This window comes from Sturnus vulgaris, chromosome 6 (genome assembly GCF_052056855.1).
Source record: "Sturnus vulgaris isolate bStuVul1 chromosome 6, bStuVul1.hap1, whole genome shotgun sequence".
NCBI lineage: Eukaryota > Metazoa > Chordata > Aves > Passeriformes > Sturnidae > Sturnus > Sturnus vulgaris.
The window spans coordinates 34,121,742-34,139,324 of record NC_142248.1 but is presented as its reverse complement, the minus strand read 5'-3'; the positions used below and the strand labels follow the sequence as shown (position 1 = coordinate 34,139,324).

Genomic DNA, 17,583 nt, shown 5'->3' with positions numbered 1-17,583 from the left:
ACCCCAAAAGACCCAGACTTGAAAACGCTCAAGTGCATTTTGTTACTAAGTCAGTCCAAACAAACTTTACCTTGGTAGCAAGCATAAAAGACAAATCCACCTTCCAAGTTAGAAGCCACTGTAACTCCTGGCATTATTCATGGACTGTGTGATGAAACTTACACATAACACGTAAAGACCTTCCAGCAATTTCCATAGTCTATTTATTGCCAGTATGTGGCAACACTTGTGAATCACTGTGGTTCATCAGTGTGGCCTATGTGGTGGACTTCTGGGAGTAGAGGAAGGAGGAGACACAGCAGAGGGAGGCTGCTCAACATCCAGAGCTTGTAAATATGCTCAGTGGTACACTGAGGCAGAGCTAAGAGCCATCACCCCTCTTCTCTTACCATCTGAAAGGGACTAAGAGAAAGATGGGTCTACTGGGGCACAACATTCCTATTTCTCAGCTGGTATTCATTTTATTGATTATATACATTTTATAAATTAATTCATTGCTAGTTATCACACTTTGGTTGGACAAGTAGACCTCACATTTTAGTGTATACTTGCTTTCCTTTAAAGAAGTCATAAAGCACTTATATTTCATATCTTGTATTTTTTTGCACATGACCTCACTTCCTCCAGTTGTTTAATCCTCTTACTATATTTTTCTCAGTGTCTCCTCTTGGCTTGGTTGAATTAGACTGTCTTTTTTTCTCCTGACTTTTTTGGTGTTTTGCTTTGAAAGTCTGTTTTACATGGTACCCCTCCCATTGTTTACATGTGTGTGGGCAGAGGAGCCAGACTATGGGGTGGCTGCTGTCAGACAGAAAATGAATCTTCACTTACCTATTCATCTGGGAGAGCTAATGAGTCTTTTCTCTGGGCTGGCCTTCTTTGGTATTTCAGATATGGGCTAAGAAAGGAAAATAAAATATTGATGAGACATACAGTGGCATGATTATTGCCTTAGAATGGAGTGACCACTCAAGTCAGGTTGTAATATATCTGTAAAACACAGGAGTTAAATAAGAATGCGAATTACTTTCCTGTGTTACAGACTTTAACTTTCCTCCTTTTTTCTCATTCAGCTATAGGGTAAGACAGCATCCATTTTCAGTCCTCTTCCTGCAAGACTTCAGAAAAAGGGTTAAAAATTGAGTGAGATCCTCACATACTTTGCAGCCCCTTTAACAAGCCAGAAGCACACAAAGACCCAAAGACTATGCCAGTAGTGCAGGGGCAGGACCCAAATGCCCACCACCTTTCCCAAAACACTGTTTGTCGTGGGCAGAGAAACACCTCATAGACCTGGGCATTCAGCAAGCATTTTTTGGTAATGTAGGCAGAGGGAAGTCTAGAAAGGATCAGTGGAAAGTAGTTTTTGTAGCTCTTTCATCAGAGCAACCATGAATGGCTGAGGCATTGTTGGATAGGAAGTTAAACTTCTCTGAGGTTTGGGTTGAAATGCAAGATATTTTCACCTATTGCAAGATAGACAACACTTTTTTCTGGTCACCATTGGTCTGGAGCTATTTTAAACAAAAGCAGAAAAAATCCATTCCTAGAATAACTGTTCATATGGAGAACTCTAAAGGCAAAGCAAATGGCATAAATATCTTCCTTAATTTCAGAAATAGCTTTCTTTGTGTCAGATACCTCCCCTTGCCATTTTAGTGGGAATCACAAGGTACCCTCCATATGGACAGGCACAAACCTGAGCTGTAGAATTTGATGGCCTTATCCCTACTATTACACAACCTTCAAGTGTAAATTTTCTTCTCAAACTGAGAATTCAACTCATTAAATCACTCAGTGCTAAGATAGGCAAAGGATGGGAAACGAAAAGCACTTTAATATCTTTATTCTGCATACACTTAAAAAAAAAAAAAAAAAGATAAAGGCTATGCAGAACAGTGGTAGGTTCCCCATGAACTTCCTATCAGACTCCCTGCATTCTCATATGTGACCAAACTCTTTTTTTAATAAACCCGCTATTATAGCTCAGAGTCTCTGCCAAGTGTTTACAGCATTGCCCTAAGTAACAAGTCTGAGCCAAGGGACTTAATTAAATCTAACCTGCTTTTTCAGTTATAGAATAGTCCTTTAACATCAAAAGGCAAGTGGACTTTGTTAATAAAATCCAAAATCACTTTTTGTTTAAGAAAAGTTCTTTATTCCTCACTGCATACAATCAGTTACTTCTTAGAAGGCATATAGTATTTTCACAGATAATTTCCACAAGCCTTTACAGAGTTTACAAAAACGTACATAACATTTGGTGTTCTAGCTTTATATGAGAATCTCAGATTTCATACTTTCTTGCTGAGCTGATTCACATACCCCAGGTTGCAGGGAAGAACTTAAAAGCTTAAAGAAAAATATTTATACAGGATGCCCTGTTGATCTTACCATTTTTAATGTTTAGAGGCTTACCTTTCCGTTTTGGAGCATTTGATTCTGTGTATATTGCAACGTTTTTTACAATTATCTCAAGGGAGGTTCTACATATGAGGGCTTCTGCTAAACACAGAGCAGATTTGGGGAAGGTGCAGGAGAACCATCTGAAACTGTCATATGGACAAATGCAGGTGACACAGCTGCTGTCTCCCCCACACAGCTGCACACCTACTAAGTGAAACCGGATCAGGGTTTTCATTCACAGCACCTCATGGCCCATAGTGTTAATGTAAGATGAGGTCGATGCAGCTTATATTGATGTGCTGGGCTAGAACCTGGAGTGATCAGATCTGGCAGATGGGCTGAACCCCAGGCTGAAGTCCTGCCTGACTAGCTGGCAAGAGAAGGGCAGGCTGCTATGCTGATGGTTTTGCCTCCATTGGCACAGGAAGAACTGGCAGCCCCAGCTGTGCTGCTGCTTGACCACACTAGCCTGTGCTACTGTGCCTTCAGAGTACAGGGCAACACAAAGCAGGTGTTTTCCCAGATAAGAATGGTGTAATGCCTTTCTCCTGTCTCTAAGCGGAAGTTTTAACTTCCCTGTACCCACAGTGTTAATCATTTACATCTTAAACCCAGCCTGACTCTGAGACCCAGACTGTGCAGGTCAAGTGCAGCTACCTGGCGGGCCTGGAGATGTCAGTGACAAGGGCTGCACCCTCAACCACTATGAGAGTTGAGCTGGGCAGCTCTTGCATGAGGATAAGGAGGAAGGCGAAGGCAATAATTAGCTCTAGGGAAATCTGCAAGAGCAATGAATCACAGCTGTAACATCACAGGTCAGGTGGGGCTGGCAGCAGGAGTTACAGCAGAAGGAGTGTGGCCAGCAGGATCAGGGCAGTAATTGCCCTCGTATATTTGGCACTGGTGCAGCTGCACCTTGAATCCTTTTCAGTTTGGGGGCCTTCATTGCAAGGAAGACATTGAGGTGATTGTGGAGCTGGAGCCCATCCAAAGGCAAAGAAGATGGTGATAGGTTTGGAGCACAAGTCTTGTGAGGAGATGCTGAGGGAACTGGAGGATTAGCCTGCAGAAAAGGAAAGATCTTATTGCTCTCTACAACCACCAGAAATGAGATTGTAGCCAGGTGAGGGTCGTTCTCTTCTCACAAGTAACAGGGCAAGAGGAAATAGTTCCGAGTTATGCCAGGAGCCATTTAGATTGGATATTAGGAAAAGTTTTTTACTGAAAGAGTTGTCAAGCATTGGAAAAGGCTGTCCAGGGAACTGGTGGAATTACCATCCTTGGAGGTATTTAACAGATTTGCAGATGTGCCACTTAGGGATGTGTCTTCATGGTGGCCCTGACAGTGTTAGTTTGATGGCTGAGCTTGATGATCTTAAAGGTCTTTTCCATCCCAAACAATTCCAGATCTGTGAGTCTATGACTCTGCAGCTGAAAGTTGCAGGTTGGTTTGCTTCTCCTCATTCATTCCATACTGCCTCCCTTTGTCCAGCTGGTGTGCTAACCACGGCAAATGGCCACTCAGAGGCCTCACAAGCAGGCCAGCACAGAATGGAAAAGGCTATTTAGGGAGCTCATGACACCCCAGCTCCTGGAAGATGTTCACACACAATGGGACAAAGCCTCAGCTGTTCCCATCCAGTACTGGGACTCATCCTGCTTCGAGCTGCAGCATGGATTAGTGATCTCCAGCCACCTCTGGCAGACAGTATTTTAACTGATGCTGTGAAGTCATTCACCTGTTTTTCACACAGCCACACTTGCTCAGTTTCCAGCTTCACCTCTAAATGTGCTACTGATGCATTCAATCCACTTGGATAATGGAAAAAAAACAGGTCCTCCCAGTGTAAAATGAAGGCAAAGACAGGCATTGTGATTTGTGCAAATCTATCTGAGTTCAGACGCTTTTTCTTTTCCACAAGCTGTTTTTTTCTCCTCCTTACATTCAGGTTTATAAAGTCTTTGTCATGACATTCATGTGTCCTTACCCCTGTGCAAAACTTTCCAGTTTTGATTTGTAAACAGCTGAAGACTGCCTCAGACTCATGGAGACTGCATTTTGGGATAGCTGACTGCTGCATGTTATAGTGATGACTTTACCTTCTTACCATCTCCATCTGATTTTGAGTTGCAAAGGCAAAATCACCAGAGCAGGCTGTGGGAAGAGCGCTGCATTCCTGAGCTGGGTGAAACAACTGGTTGTGCGGAGTGTTTGCTTGGGATCACATAAACACTTCAGACTTGAAAGAGCCACAATTTCTAGATCCCAGTTTGTTTATATTTAACTTTGTAGATTTTGCTTACATGTTTTGCTAGTCTAACTCTTGATGCTATACTGGTCTGACTGGATCATGTCAAAATTTGCTGTTTACCAGCACGAAGGAACAAATAGTGGTATATTGCAATGAAACGCCTCATATGCAAATGAAATGATCACGCTGTTCATCAGGTTTGTAGAGAACAGATCTCAGTGGCACCCAAGAGCCTTGGTAACAATTACTGTCCAAGCTGGATGAAAAACGGTGTACGTGAAGACAGTCAATGGGAGAATTCACCTCAAAGGAAATTTGAGAGCCTGAACAGACTACCAAGAGCAAGCTAAATCAGTATGCAACTGTTAGTGTTTTTAATGTATAGTGGCACTGATTTCATCCCCACGAGCAAAACCTCTCTGCTGCTCATACTTTTGTTCTTCCATTGCTTTTGTGGGTGCATGACACTTGTTCTAGGGACGACCCTCCTCCGGTCCCCAGGTACGGCAGGAGGGAACGGGCACTCACTGCGCCCGAGGGGGCGGCCGGAGGGAACCAGGACGGGGCAGGAGAGGGCAGCGGCCACGGCCGGACCCCCGCCCGCTCCGCTCCGCCCCGCGCCAGCGCCCGGCCACCCCGGCCGAGGAGGGAGGGAAGGAGGGAGGCGGTGAGCGGAGCGGAGGGAGGGAGGGACGCGGGGCGGGGCGCAGCCGGCGCGGAGAGGGGCCGCCCCCCGCCCGCTCCGCTCCGCTCCGCGCCCGCCGTCGGTGCCGGTGAAGGCGGCGGTGGCGGTGGCGGTGCCGCCGGCTCCCGCCGCCCCCCCCGGCTCCGGCCCCGCGTCCCTATGGCCGGGCAGGAGTGGGACTGGTTCCAGCGCGAGGAGCTCATCGGGCACATCAGCGACATCCGAGTGCAGAACCTCCAAGGTAAACCAACACCCCCGCACAAACCCCTCCCTCCGCCCCCGCGCCGCCCCGCTCCCCTGCCCCTGCTGCTCCCCCGCCGCCCGCCCCGGCCGCCGTGCGCGGGCTCCCGCAGCTCCGCGGAGCGGGGGCGGCGCGGCTGCGGGGCCGGCGGAGGAAGAGGAGGAGGAGGAGTAGGAGGAAGGGGTCAGTGGGGCCAAAGTTTCCCCCGAGCTCTATGCCCGCCCGTCCGCCCGCGGAGAGCCCCGGGGCAGGGACGGGGCGCGGGGGCTCCGTGGCGCTGGGGATGCTGCGGGGGTGGCACTGTCGTGTCCCCTCGGGCGGTGCTGCCACCCACGGCCTCCCCCGAGGACCGTCGGGGCGGGGGTTGCGGGCTCCGGCCGGGCTCCGGGGAGCTCTGGGTGGCCGGGCGGTGGCGGGGCTCGCCCTGCCGTGGGGTCCCGGGGCCCGGCCGGGGCGCCCCAGCCGCAGCAGAGCCCGCCCGCCGCTCCCCGGCCGACAGCTGGGGTCACTCGGCCGCGACGAGGGCACGGCTCCGGGGCAGCACCTCCGAGATTTGAACCGGAGCCGGTGGCTATCGAGGACTCGTTTTAATGTGTCTTCTAATAAACTGCTGTTGAATAAACACGGACAGGGATTTTGGATAAATCATCTACGAGATGCGCTCGTATTTTGCCACAGGCTGTGCAGGCGGAAGGGGTGCAAATCTCTGAGTGTAGATCGGTATCAGTGTGGTAGTAGTAGTTGTAGTTCCTCCAAAGTTGTGTTCGCCCCTCACCAGGTAACTCCTCGTGATTGGAAGGGACAGCAAGATCTGATGGAAGAGGGAAAAAACAGCAGTGGTTTATGGAAGAACAACTGTTTAATGTAACATACTGATCTTAATAGCCCTCATAACACTGCGATATATCTTCATGTTCCATAAAAATAATAGACTCGAATCAGAGGTCATTATCTCTTCCTGTCTCTGCATAATTATATTAAGGCGCTGTTTACTGGCAGTGCAGTGCAATTGCTGGAAATTAGTTTCGGTTTGGATTGATTATAGAAGATTTATAATTTATCAGAAAAGAGAATCAAATTAGCCATTCTTTCAGCTCTGGTGAATTAATGCAGTTAGCTGCTGATGGGGTCATTCCACATCATTTTGACCTGCATCATCCTAACCTCTGAAATTCAGATTTTGAGTATGGTCAGGGCTGTTGATTCCAGGTTGCATTCCCCTTGGGTTTTGACAATCTCATTACATTGTAGTTGTATGTTTCTGGCTTCTGTCTCAGTCTCTTTCAATTCTGTGTTAACATGGCTGGCCTGCCTCTGATCTCTGTTGCTCAAAACTATAGCCATTAAACCAAGTTTAATCCTTAATTCATAGACATTTTTGAGAAGCAATACAAAAGTAATCTGTTCTTAGAATGAGAAGCAAAGCCAAAAACATATTACTGTGTCATTTGTGAGCAAATGGTTAATTTCCCTTTCTGGAACTTAAAGTGCATGTGTACAGATGCACACAGCCTTATCTAAAATTCCTGTAGTTGTGTAGGAGAATGTCATCCTACAAGCAAATTCCTTTGAATGACATTATATTCATGAAAAAAACTCCTGTTCTCTTCTTATCATCCAAGAGAAATTTTGAAACATATTGGTTATCACCTTGCTTGCACTACTAAATAGGTTTTTAAGAAGTTTCATGCCTCACCTGAGCTCTTATAGGGCAGAAAAAACATTTGTTCTGAGGTGCTGTTCCAAAGCAAGTGATAATAGCTGTCACAAAAGATATGATTTGTAACACATAATTCTCACATTATCTTCTAGAGATGAAAAGCATTCTACAGATGGCGAGTCTGATACTTGTGAGAGTGTGATTTTTGTTGCTTGGGAGCTTGGTGGCAGAGCATGATGCTTCTCTTCAGAACAGTTTCTTGTAAAATGGCAGCATATGTTCTATGCTCATATGTAGTAATTAAACTTGCTTCTGCTTTATAATTCAAAATTCATTCTCTCCTCTCAAAACAATGCAATCTGAATCATTGTTAGTATCATTGTCTATCAGTTGCAGAACCAATAACAGCTTTGATGTATTAGAAAGTCAAGAGTTTAGGATGAAAATCTGGGTGAGAACAGCACAGCATTTCCATCAGAACCATCAGAGCCACATGAAGGACCTCATGCCTGAAGGTCTCTGTCTGCTGCCACATCTCCAGCTCCTGCAGCGCTCTCCTGTGACACCAGCTGGGTTCAGAGTATGAAGTGGACAGTTTGTCTTATTCCAGAAGGCTCCCATTCAGTGGGGCATTTTCCATATGTGGAGGTGCCTCCTGTTCTCTGGGGAACCCATCATGTTAATTTAGACTCAAGAAGGAGTAAGGAGAGGATGGGAGGTGGCAGCTAATCATTTGCAGATATGAACAACACATGCAAACACGGGCATGTCTGTGTGAAGAGGTGGAGACTTCTGGGCTGATGCAGAGAGCCTGATAAATGTGAGGTGTGCAAGGCAGATAGAGGCACTACAGCCATGCTGTGTCCAAGCCATCCTGCCAGCTTGGAAGAGCCCAAGTGCTGATGATGGCTGTGACAAAGGGTCCCGAGCAGCCTAGCTGGTATTAAGGTTTCTGCAGGAATCATACAGACATCTGCTGTTGTAGTTTTCCATACCCTTTCTGCCTCCGTTTTTAAAAGTGAAAATTGTTTATTTCTCTTGAAAATGTCTTCATTATGTCTTAGCTAAACTATAAAGCATTGCTGACATAGAATTCTATTTGAAGATAGCATATATTGTTTCAGTGTGTTGCATCTTCCTTCTCTAGTTTGGTTGGGCCTCCACATTTGGTTGTTCCACATCCAGGAAGAATCCAAGATGCCAGTTACTGGGAAGTGTCTGCTCTCATGAAGATGCTTTTGCAGTGGTATGACCCCACCAAATTGAGAAGATGTTGTAGGTGCATGTGCTGGCTGCAGAAGTAGCTTCAGGAGCTGTATGTTCTGTCATGTTATTAATGGGTGTTACTTACGGCCTCTGTGGGTTTTTCAGCTTTTTCATAGGGAGACTAAAACTGACAGCAAGGAGTGAAATTTACTAAATGGGCTGGAGTTGAGGGTGGAAAAAAAGAATGATTTAAAAAATGGAATTATATCATTATATGCCTAAATGTCAAGATGGACTTCTATTTTCCCTTTCCATCAAGAGATTTTCTATTTTACTTTTTGAAGGAAGCGACATTTCAAAACTGTCAGCTAAGTGATGCTAAAAGCCAGGCATAATTCTTCCATTCTCAACAGAGGTGATTTCAGAGAACAGAAGCAGAAGTGACAATCTAATGGAGAAGAGGAGAGAGGAATATAAAGAAGGAATAAACACTAGGTGTAGTGATACACAAACCAAGTTCCTCCCTCCTGGTCTGTTTGGTTTCTAAATGCATTTAATAAACTGATACCCTCATGCTCTTTGTTCTGTTTATATATTCTCCATAGTGAATTTCTGCACATATTGAGAGAGAAAAATGGAAAGCCTGCACAGAATGTAGGAGCACATCGTCAAGCAAGGGAATGCTCAATAATTAATTTCCTGCCAGGAGATTTTTTTTTGCCTCTCTCTTTCTTTCATTACAACACCATTGGGAACATCTTGTTACAATACAAGAATATTTTAAAATCTTCCTTACTGGAAGCTTGATTTAGGATCATCAAAAATATACTTCCTTATGTGGTGAATTGCACTTGCTGGAAAGAAGCAACATCTTCATCCTCTTTTAGATGATGGGTTGGTTGTGTGCTTTGCTATAGTCTAAATGTGAGTTGAATAGTACATATCTTTTCTTGCATTCCTTGGAATGAAATATGTAGAGATAAATAATTGTGCAGTCAGGTGTATTGTTCATCTCTGGCAAACAAGTGCTGCTCCCACAACTTTAAAATAATTCTGGTTTGAATGTTCATTTTGTATATTTCTAATAGAGTAGATGGGCTGGGATGATAGAACTCTACCATTCTGCTATCAGAGGACAAGTCAAGGTCCTGCTGCTCCTTATTTCACTACTCACTTAGGGTTTGATTCAGAAGTCACAGAAACTTGTACATGTTTATTCCTTGGTTTCTGTATATTTAAATATTTGCTTGAGACTCATTCTTGCTCTGCTGAGGGGTACCTGGCCTTCAGAAGTATTTGGAGGCTACAGAGGAGTGTATTGTAGCATTGACAGAAATAATGGTGAAAAAGAAGGGTGACAGATTGGAAGAAATAATCTCAATATCAGCCCCATTGGTTCTCCAATTGGTTCTCCAGTTTATATCTCTGGGTGTATTACTTAGCCATAAAGTCCCAGCACTCTCTGATTTTTGACTTCCTGTTTGGATCCTTGAGATCTAGACTTTGTAAGCTTTGGACAGTAGGAACTATAATTGTCACTAGCATGAATCTCAACATCTTACAAGGTAAAAGATTCTGAAGCCTCTGTCTCAAGAAGTAATACAAATGCTTAGCTCATAGAAGTTAACTCTGGCAGTGGGAGTATCTATATATCTTTACTTTGTGGGAGCTTAAGCATCACTGATGGATGACCAAAGGCAGGTGCCACAGTCAGTCTTGAAAATGTTTCTCTCTGTACTTTTCTTTTAATTTATGTATGAGGTCTATTTTTAATGACTTCTGCACTTAGCTACAGAGAGTAATAATTTTCCTTTAATTACAAGATACATCAGCATCCAACTTGTTTACTATAGTTTGACGTGCTTTTCAAATACTTGGAAATTTCACAAGTAGAAGGAAACCTTTTTAATATATCCATTAATTCTGACAAAAGTAAGGTGCTGTAACTGTTCATTACTTTAACTCTTCTATAACTTGTCACCATACTCAGCAGGATTTCATTCTGCCTGTAGGCATGTTCATTTAGTGGAGTTCTTTGTTGATTCAGGTGATGTTTGGAAAGATTAAATTGTCTGGAGAATCTTAGGCAAAGTGCTGTACAGCTACAAAGTGATCCTATTCTGTATAAAAGTGAAGTTCAATAGGCCTGAGAATTATAAATGTGAACCCCCAAAATATTCAGATACAGGTATAAGAAGACAAGTTAATGCTGGAAACCCAATGTCCTAGTGGGCATGGTCTTTGTAAGGGCAGTCTCTAACCTGGCAGTATCTGTCAGCAATGGAAGAAACTTACCTGCTCCAGATGTAGGAAATCCTGGCTGAAATAAAGGAGCAGTAAGAGGTGAGACTAAGTGCAGATTGCAAGTTTCAGCATGCAATTAATGCCTAATTTCTCTAACAAATTAAAAGTCTGGGCTCTCCGTCCCATTGAATGGATGAAATGACACCAAATTCAAATCATGCCCAGTAGCTCCACAGCCACTTGAACTCACTTGTGTGTTGACACTTAGTCTTAAGAGAGACTCTGGCAACTGCATGGACCTGACTTGAGGCATGGGGTTGATGTGCTGTCACTTACCAACATCACCTTCTCTGTCTTTCCTGGGTGAGCTGTTCTTCAGCCTCAGCATTAGGAGAGCTGGTGAGACCTCAGATCATATCACTTGCCTGAAGTCATAGTTTAAACATGACAGTCTTCAAAACACTGTGTTAAAACTAGTGATGATTTAAAAATATAATGGACTTTTCATAGTTCTCTTGCTTGTTTTTTGTCTTGTCCACTTGACTTGGCCAGAAATTCAAACAATTTTCTTTCTCTCAAGAACAATTTCAAGGTTATGCCACTTGCCCTCTGAAGTATGTGTAGCATTTATTTTGAAAATATTACAAAGAGATGACTTGATTTCCTTTTTCACTTTTAAAGACAGACTTCTGTTGGACTAGAAGAAGCAAGCTTGGGCATTTTGTCTTGTCAGTGTCCATTTAGACATTATTTGTTTATGTCCTAAGTTGTTGAACCTTACTGTTATTTCAGAATGATTCTTAAGGGCATGTGTCTAAAGGGAAAGAGCCAAATATCTGCCTTGTCATATAGAAGTCAAAGCGATCTCAAAAATGTATTTAGGAGTAGAAATTATCAGATAAACAGTGAGATGAGTGTCAGTGCTGGGGTGGTGAAGGGCATCGCAGCACCTTACAAGAAATGTGTCTTTTTCTACATGTCTCTGTACCTGTAATTCTATTTTTATATCTCCCCAACCAGTTAAATACAGGGACTGTAGGTGGAGGGTTGCAGGATGAATTATAATTGCTGCATATTTCTGTACAAAGAGCTGAGCTGGATTTTAGCTGTAGTTTGAAGCTGTATAGCCATGAACAAAAGTTTAAATCAGCATCTTCTAGGGATGGTTGTAATAGCAACAGCCTGGATATCTACAGAGTGAATGCTTGTGGACCTGTAAGCTTTTCTTTATAAAACCAGAAATCCCACTGAATCTGAATAGATGTTATCAAAGACACTTAAAAGATAACTCTAATCCTGTGCCCGTTACTTAATTTGATAGTGTGATTCAAGACGTATTTGTTATAATAATGTAATACTTTGAGGGATTCTATTAATTTTCCACTAATTAATTTCAGACATAAATTAAACCATATTTTATGCCATAGTATCTTGAAAGTTACTCCTAATGTTGGTCAATGTAATTCAGACTTAGTATATTTGTGAAGAATGAGTTACTCTTTTTCATACTTTTAATATTAGCATCTCTTACTGTTAGCAGTCAGAAGTGAGACCTTTCTAGACTTTCTAGCAAATCTAGTGTTGATTTGCTTCATTATGTTTTTCCTTTTTTGGTAGTGTAATTGGTAGTATAATTCCAGTTGTTTACAAAATATATGTTCATTAAATATGTTGTGACAGGGTTCATTTTAAAAACAAAGGCTTGTATTCCAGTCCTTGTTATATTCAATGCATTCATCCTTTTGGATCTTCATTTTATCATAGTTAAGACTGTGGAGATGAGTGCATTCTGTAGAGTCCAAAACTGCTCGTATATAGTGTCCATTACCAGGAAACAAATCTGTTTAGATATCTGTGTGTCTGAGTTCCTCTTGAGCCCTGCTAAGGTCAGAGATGTTTTACCCATACCCATGGAATGGCCCAGATACATTTTTACCCTTCTAGCCTGTTTTTCCTAAGTTTTCTTCAAGAGATGCACATGACTGCACTAAACCCCCTGACTATTGTGAAGCCATGTGTTATTCATATGTTGTGAGAGTCCTATCACAGCCTGAAGTGTCCATTTCACAGGACTCCAGCTGAAGCTCTGAACTGCAGCCAAAGCAGAGGGAGCAGTTCCGTGCACAGGCTGTCTTGTGCATTAATGGCCAGATAGAAGTACTTTGCCATTTTGTTTCAGCCTATTTGAAGAACCCCCTAGTGTATGTCAAAAGGTGTTTGGTGTATGCAGTCAGGTTAGTTCACAACTGAGGGCTGATTATGCTTCTCTTGGCACAGTGAGAAATGGGAAGGGCAAGAGAGACCTGGCTCTGTGACAAATGAAAGCAATGCCAATGAAGATAACTTAAAATCTGATCCTTCATATGACTGCATCTGGATACATGATTAAAGTTTCCTGGCTCTTACTGATATTCATGATAAACATGAACTGAAGTTATAACTTAATAAAGATATAGCATTTATAAATAACATAGTATGAAATGTCCATTTCAGACTTATTGTCTTAAATACAAGGAATGAAACGTAAATCTGTCTGGGCTGTTTGCCCAGGGAGAGGAACAAGACAAACAGAAGCAGGCCCATGGGGAAGAATGTGGTGCTCAGAAACCTAGATAATGCAGGAAGGACTGTGGCCAGCATTTGCATGTCATACTTAAACTTGGTGAAACATAAAAATCCTGCCCAAATGAGAAGATGATCTTTCAGAGACAAAATTCCCATTGACTCTCTCTTTTTGATAAGGTAATCCATAGGTCTGTTTTTGGTACAAAGCCTCAGTGATTCCAAGAGAAGCTGTTATGAGTATCTGGGTAGCATTTGGTCCCTCTCCTTGTTCTCAGGTTTCAGGCTGTGTAGGGGACTTCCTGGCCTGATGATTAATGCCACTGAACAACATTTATTTCCTGTTACTCTCCTTTTTATATATATATATATATTTTGTTTGTTTTTTGTTTGTTTGGGTTTGTTTGTTTTGTTGTTGTTTTGGTTTGGGGTTTTTTAAAGATCTCTCTGGATACAGGACAAGGGGTGATTTGAAGTTTTAGACTCTCGCCTGAGTTTTTCTGTTTCTTCCCATTACAGAGAAAAAAGTTAAGGGACCTAATGTTGGTTAAAAGAATTTGTGCTCAATCTTCTTGTAGAAGTTGTTTGGTTATTGACACTGGAAAGAAGACAGAGTATGAATTTTTACTGGTTAAACTGCATTGTGAAGGTAGACAGTCTTTTCGATGTATTCAGTGTTGACCTTTCAAAACTTTAAAACATTATGTGTTTCCTTATCCTCATCAGAAGGATTAAAGAAGACAGGAGATCTTCATTCAACAACTTCGTGTATGAAGAGAGGAAGCACCATGTTCTGGTTGCTAGCACAGCCCAGGGATGCTGTAAAATCCTTTGTCTAAGCTGCAGCTGACAGTATCAGTCACCATGAGTTTGGAGGTTGCACCAGCGTGACTCCTGTGAAGTCAGGAAGTGGTTGATGGGTTGACCCCGGAGATGGGAGCCCATTTCTGCAGGAGAAGGACAGTGCTGGTTTCCTGTCCCCACCCAGGCGTAGCCCAGAGGGGCCGTTCTCAGGTGCTGAGAGATCCCAGTGGAGCTGAGGAGCTCTGGGAAGCTGATGTCCATCTGTCTCAAAACTGTTTGGAAACTAATTAATACAGCAAGTTATATTCAGATTCTGTTTTAACTGGTCAGATCTTAGTACTTTCAAGTCCTTGACACCCTTTAATTTTGGGAAAGGTCGAAGCATTATTTCATTGCCCATCCCACAGATGGCTCTAGAGCAATTATTTTTCTTGCAGGATCTCAGCTTTTTTCATGCGTGAGACTGATTATGAAAGCCAGTTTCAGATGGAGTCTGGATGCCCACAGCAAGCTGATGAGACCCCCTTGCTGCGTGACTCAAGCCAGTAAACAGCTTTGTCATTTAGGCATTTAATTATGAACTGAATGTTCACTTGACCTCTTATATTCTCATTTCACTAATGAAGCAAAGCTTAGGAAGAGTGAGTGACTTAAGAGGTGCAGCAGTTTGAGCTCTTTGAGCCAAAGTTTCCACTCATTTAATTTATCATACTAATGATCAGTTTTGGAGCCTAAACACAGGAGCTGCATGGAAAATACAGCGTAATGTGCTAATGTGATGGCCACATGACAGAAGGATTGGCAGGGGCTACCCACTTCTTCTTGGCCTTCTGGTCCTGCTACACGTGTGTATTCTTGCATGCAGCATCCTTAAAGAAGAATGAAGGGACTGTTGTGGATGTGGAAGTAGCATTTAGGAATTCTGGTTTTACAGAGAGGGTCCAACCTTGAGTTCTGGTACTCAGATAGTATAGATGCCCATCAATAGGCTTTATTTCTTACTGCTTTGTGTTAGTCTTGACTAAAACGGAAAGGTGTTCCTACTGTGTTCTAGCAGGGATTTATTTCTATTTTTTTAGTGTTTGAGTGTCTCATGGTTTTAATGTATTTCTGTAGATGACACCCTTAAGTTAGGCTTGAGGATAAAAGACACATGAAAGCCAGAGGATTTATTTCAAAGTTATCTAGACGATCTAATGACATGTTTTTCTATGTATGAACATGGAAGATTTTGGTGCAGGCCTTGAATCTTGGCATTCTCTTTTCAAGGTGACCATTGGAACTACCTGACCAAATTCCTTTCTTCACATCTTCTTTTCTCCTTCACTGTGTTAGAGCAAAAGCTAAAAATGTCCCCCAACAATTCATGTGAACTCTAACACATATATACTGCCTTCTCTATAGTAAACCCTTACAAGCTGATAATTACCATGAAGCTACAGACCCATCTCTCACCCCAGCATGTGGTGTTCTCCTGTTTTGTGGCAGGTGGTTCCCCTCTGGGTTTGCATGTGCTTGCTGGTGTTCTGTGCAGTGCATACCAATTGGTGTGAAGGTTAACTGCAATCAGATTTCAGTTTGGCTTGACTTGAGGCTTCTTAAATGCAAGAAGAACAAAATGTTTGTAGAATGAAATAAACCTGATTTGTTCTACTTTTTCCCCATTTGTGAAGATGTATTTTTTGATGTCTCATGTTGATCATCTTTATGAGTTACTAGATATCTTCAGGTGGAAACTCTTTTTTTCCTTCAAGGGCTTTGGAGTTACCTCAGTTGAGATCCAAATTAGTTGTGCTCCCTCTGGCTCTTTGTACTATGCTTTCAGTTCCCTGAGTTTGTTAGAAGTTTTGTTTGTTTTGTTTTGAGTATGTGTTTCTAGAAAGAAGATAAAGTGAGGCTGGAAAAGGAAGAAAACTTCCTGCTAGATGGAAGAGGGTAATTAATGATGAACATCTCCAGGAAGTATATTTTTTTTCTTTGAGAAATGTATGCTAATAAAAGCTTTCTGCTTGCATGCATAAATGAATCAGATTAAATTTTATCCCAGCATGAACTTGCTGTCAATTCATGCTCTTCAGTTCAGTTCTCAGAATCATCCAAATGTTATTTTAACAGAGAGCAGTGCTATATCCATTTTCCTGAAATCTTGTCTGGCTTGTGCACAGGTCTGAAAGGGCTTGGTGGGATAGAGAGGAGGACCAAGGTCTTCCTTGCTTGCCAAGGGCATGGATGAGAATGTATTTATCTTGTGTGAATGTAGGAAAATATCCACTGAAGGATGTGTGTCTGCCCTGGATGATCATAGGAATATGTTCTGCCAGAGAAAGAAATCAGAGAGTTAATAAAAACAAAATTAGAAATAGGACAGCAATCAGATTCTGTTTTTTCTTACTGCAAAGGTCATAGAGGAATGAGGCAATTAATTGCCTAACCTTTAAATGTGGTTTATAATGGAAGCTCTGTGATATCTGAGAGCATAAGCTGCCTTGATTTGAAGCAAGTTGAAGCTGGTGTCTTGTGGAGTTACAGCTTGATAAACAAGCCATTCTGACCTGCTCCTGGAAGATTCCTTTCCTTCTTTGTTCTCTATTCCCAGTTTCTCATGCTCTTTGGTGTTTGTTTGGTCATCTCTATCTAGGCTTGGTTTCATTGCATGAGCAGAGGAAAGCATTGCTGTTTCGTCTTGTTTGTAGAGATGTTATTAATACTAAGAGGAATGAATGAATGACAGGTGCTTTGCTGGGCACTTTTCCTCACCTTCTCAATCTTTCTTCCCAGCAGAGCATGGGAAGTGCTGAGGCCTGGTAAGTCCTGAAATAGCCCCGAGTTTTCCCTGGCAGGTTCTTCCCACTGCACACGGGCAGTGGCTTGGAATCAGCATGTGCGTAGGAGCTGATCCATCACTTAAGGCTTCTTTGGGAACCCCAAAGAACAATAATATCCTGTTGACTCGGATTTGACTATTTATATCCATCAGCTGAGCAGCCACCTCCTCTGTCTGCTCCTTCGTTACCCATCTGTAAATCTGTCTTTGGACCACATTGTCTACTGCATGGTTGACAACATGATTTTTAATTTCAAGATGAATTTGCTTGAGACACTTTAGAAGAGAAAATACATCGATGACAAAAGGCATCAGCTTTCTTTGTTAGCCTGTTCACTTTTTGGACATCAGACAAAGAGACTGGCAGGAAGCTAACCTAAAAAACAAGGGCTTTCGTTGGGAAACAGTACAATAACAAGAGGAAAACAATCTGATCTCTTATAGGTATGTTTATGAAGAAGTGCTGACATGCACCTGTCAGATTAAAGACTGAATCCTGCCACCCACATACTGTCCTGGCAGTTTATATTTTTCTTTTTTTTTTTCCAACATTTTTTTTTCTGCAGCAGATTTTCAGTCTTCTTGAGTAGAAAAGGTGTCAGTTTCTTACAGAAAAGCCCTTCCCTGGCTTTGAAACATAAGGAAAAACTGTCAAATTTAGCTTGGTATTTTCTAGGCTGTTTTTTCAGAGGTGAGCTT

At 42.5% G+C, this 17,583-nt stretch overlaps 1 protein-coding gene across 2 annotated transcripts in view; it reads left to right on the top strand.

Annotated features, from left to right (window-relative positions):
• Positions 1 to 5,408: 5,408 nt before the first annotated feature.
• CLMN (calmin) overlaps positions 5,409 to 17,583 on the top strand; it is a 68,371-nt gene continuing 56,196 nt past the window's right edge. For both annotated transcript variants that reach the window (XM_088166184.1, XM_088166183.1), the window contains exon 1: positions 5,409 to 5,584. In XM_088166184.1, coding sequence (XP_088022310.1) covers positions 5,503 to 5,584 — 82 coding nt within the window. In that variant the 5' untranslated portion in view covers positions 5,409 to 5,502. The remainder of the gene's footprint in view (positions 5,585 to 17,583) is intronic.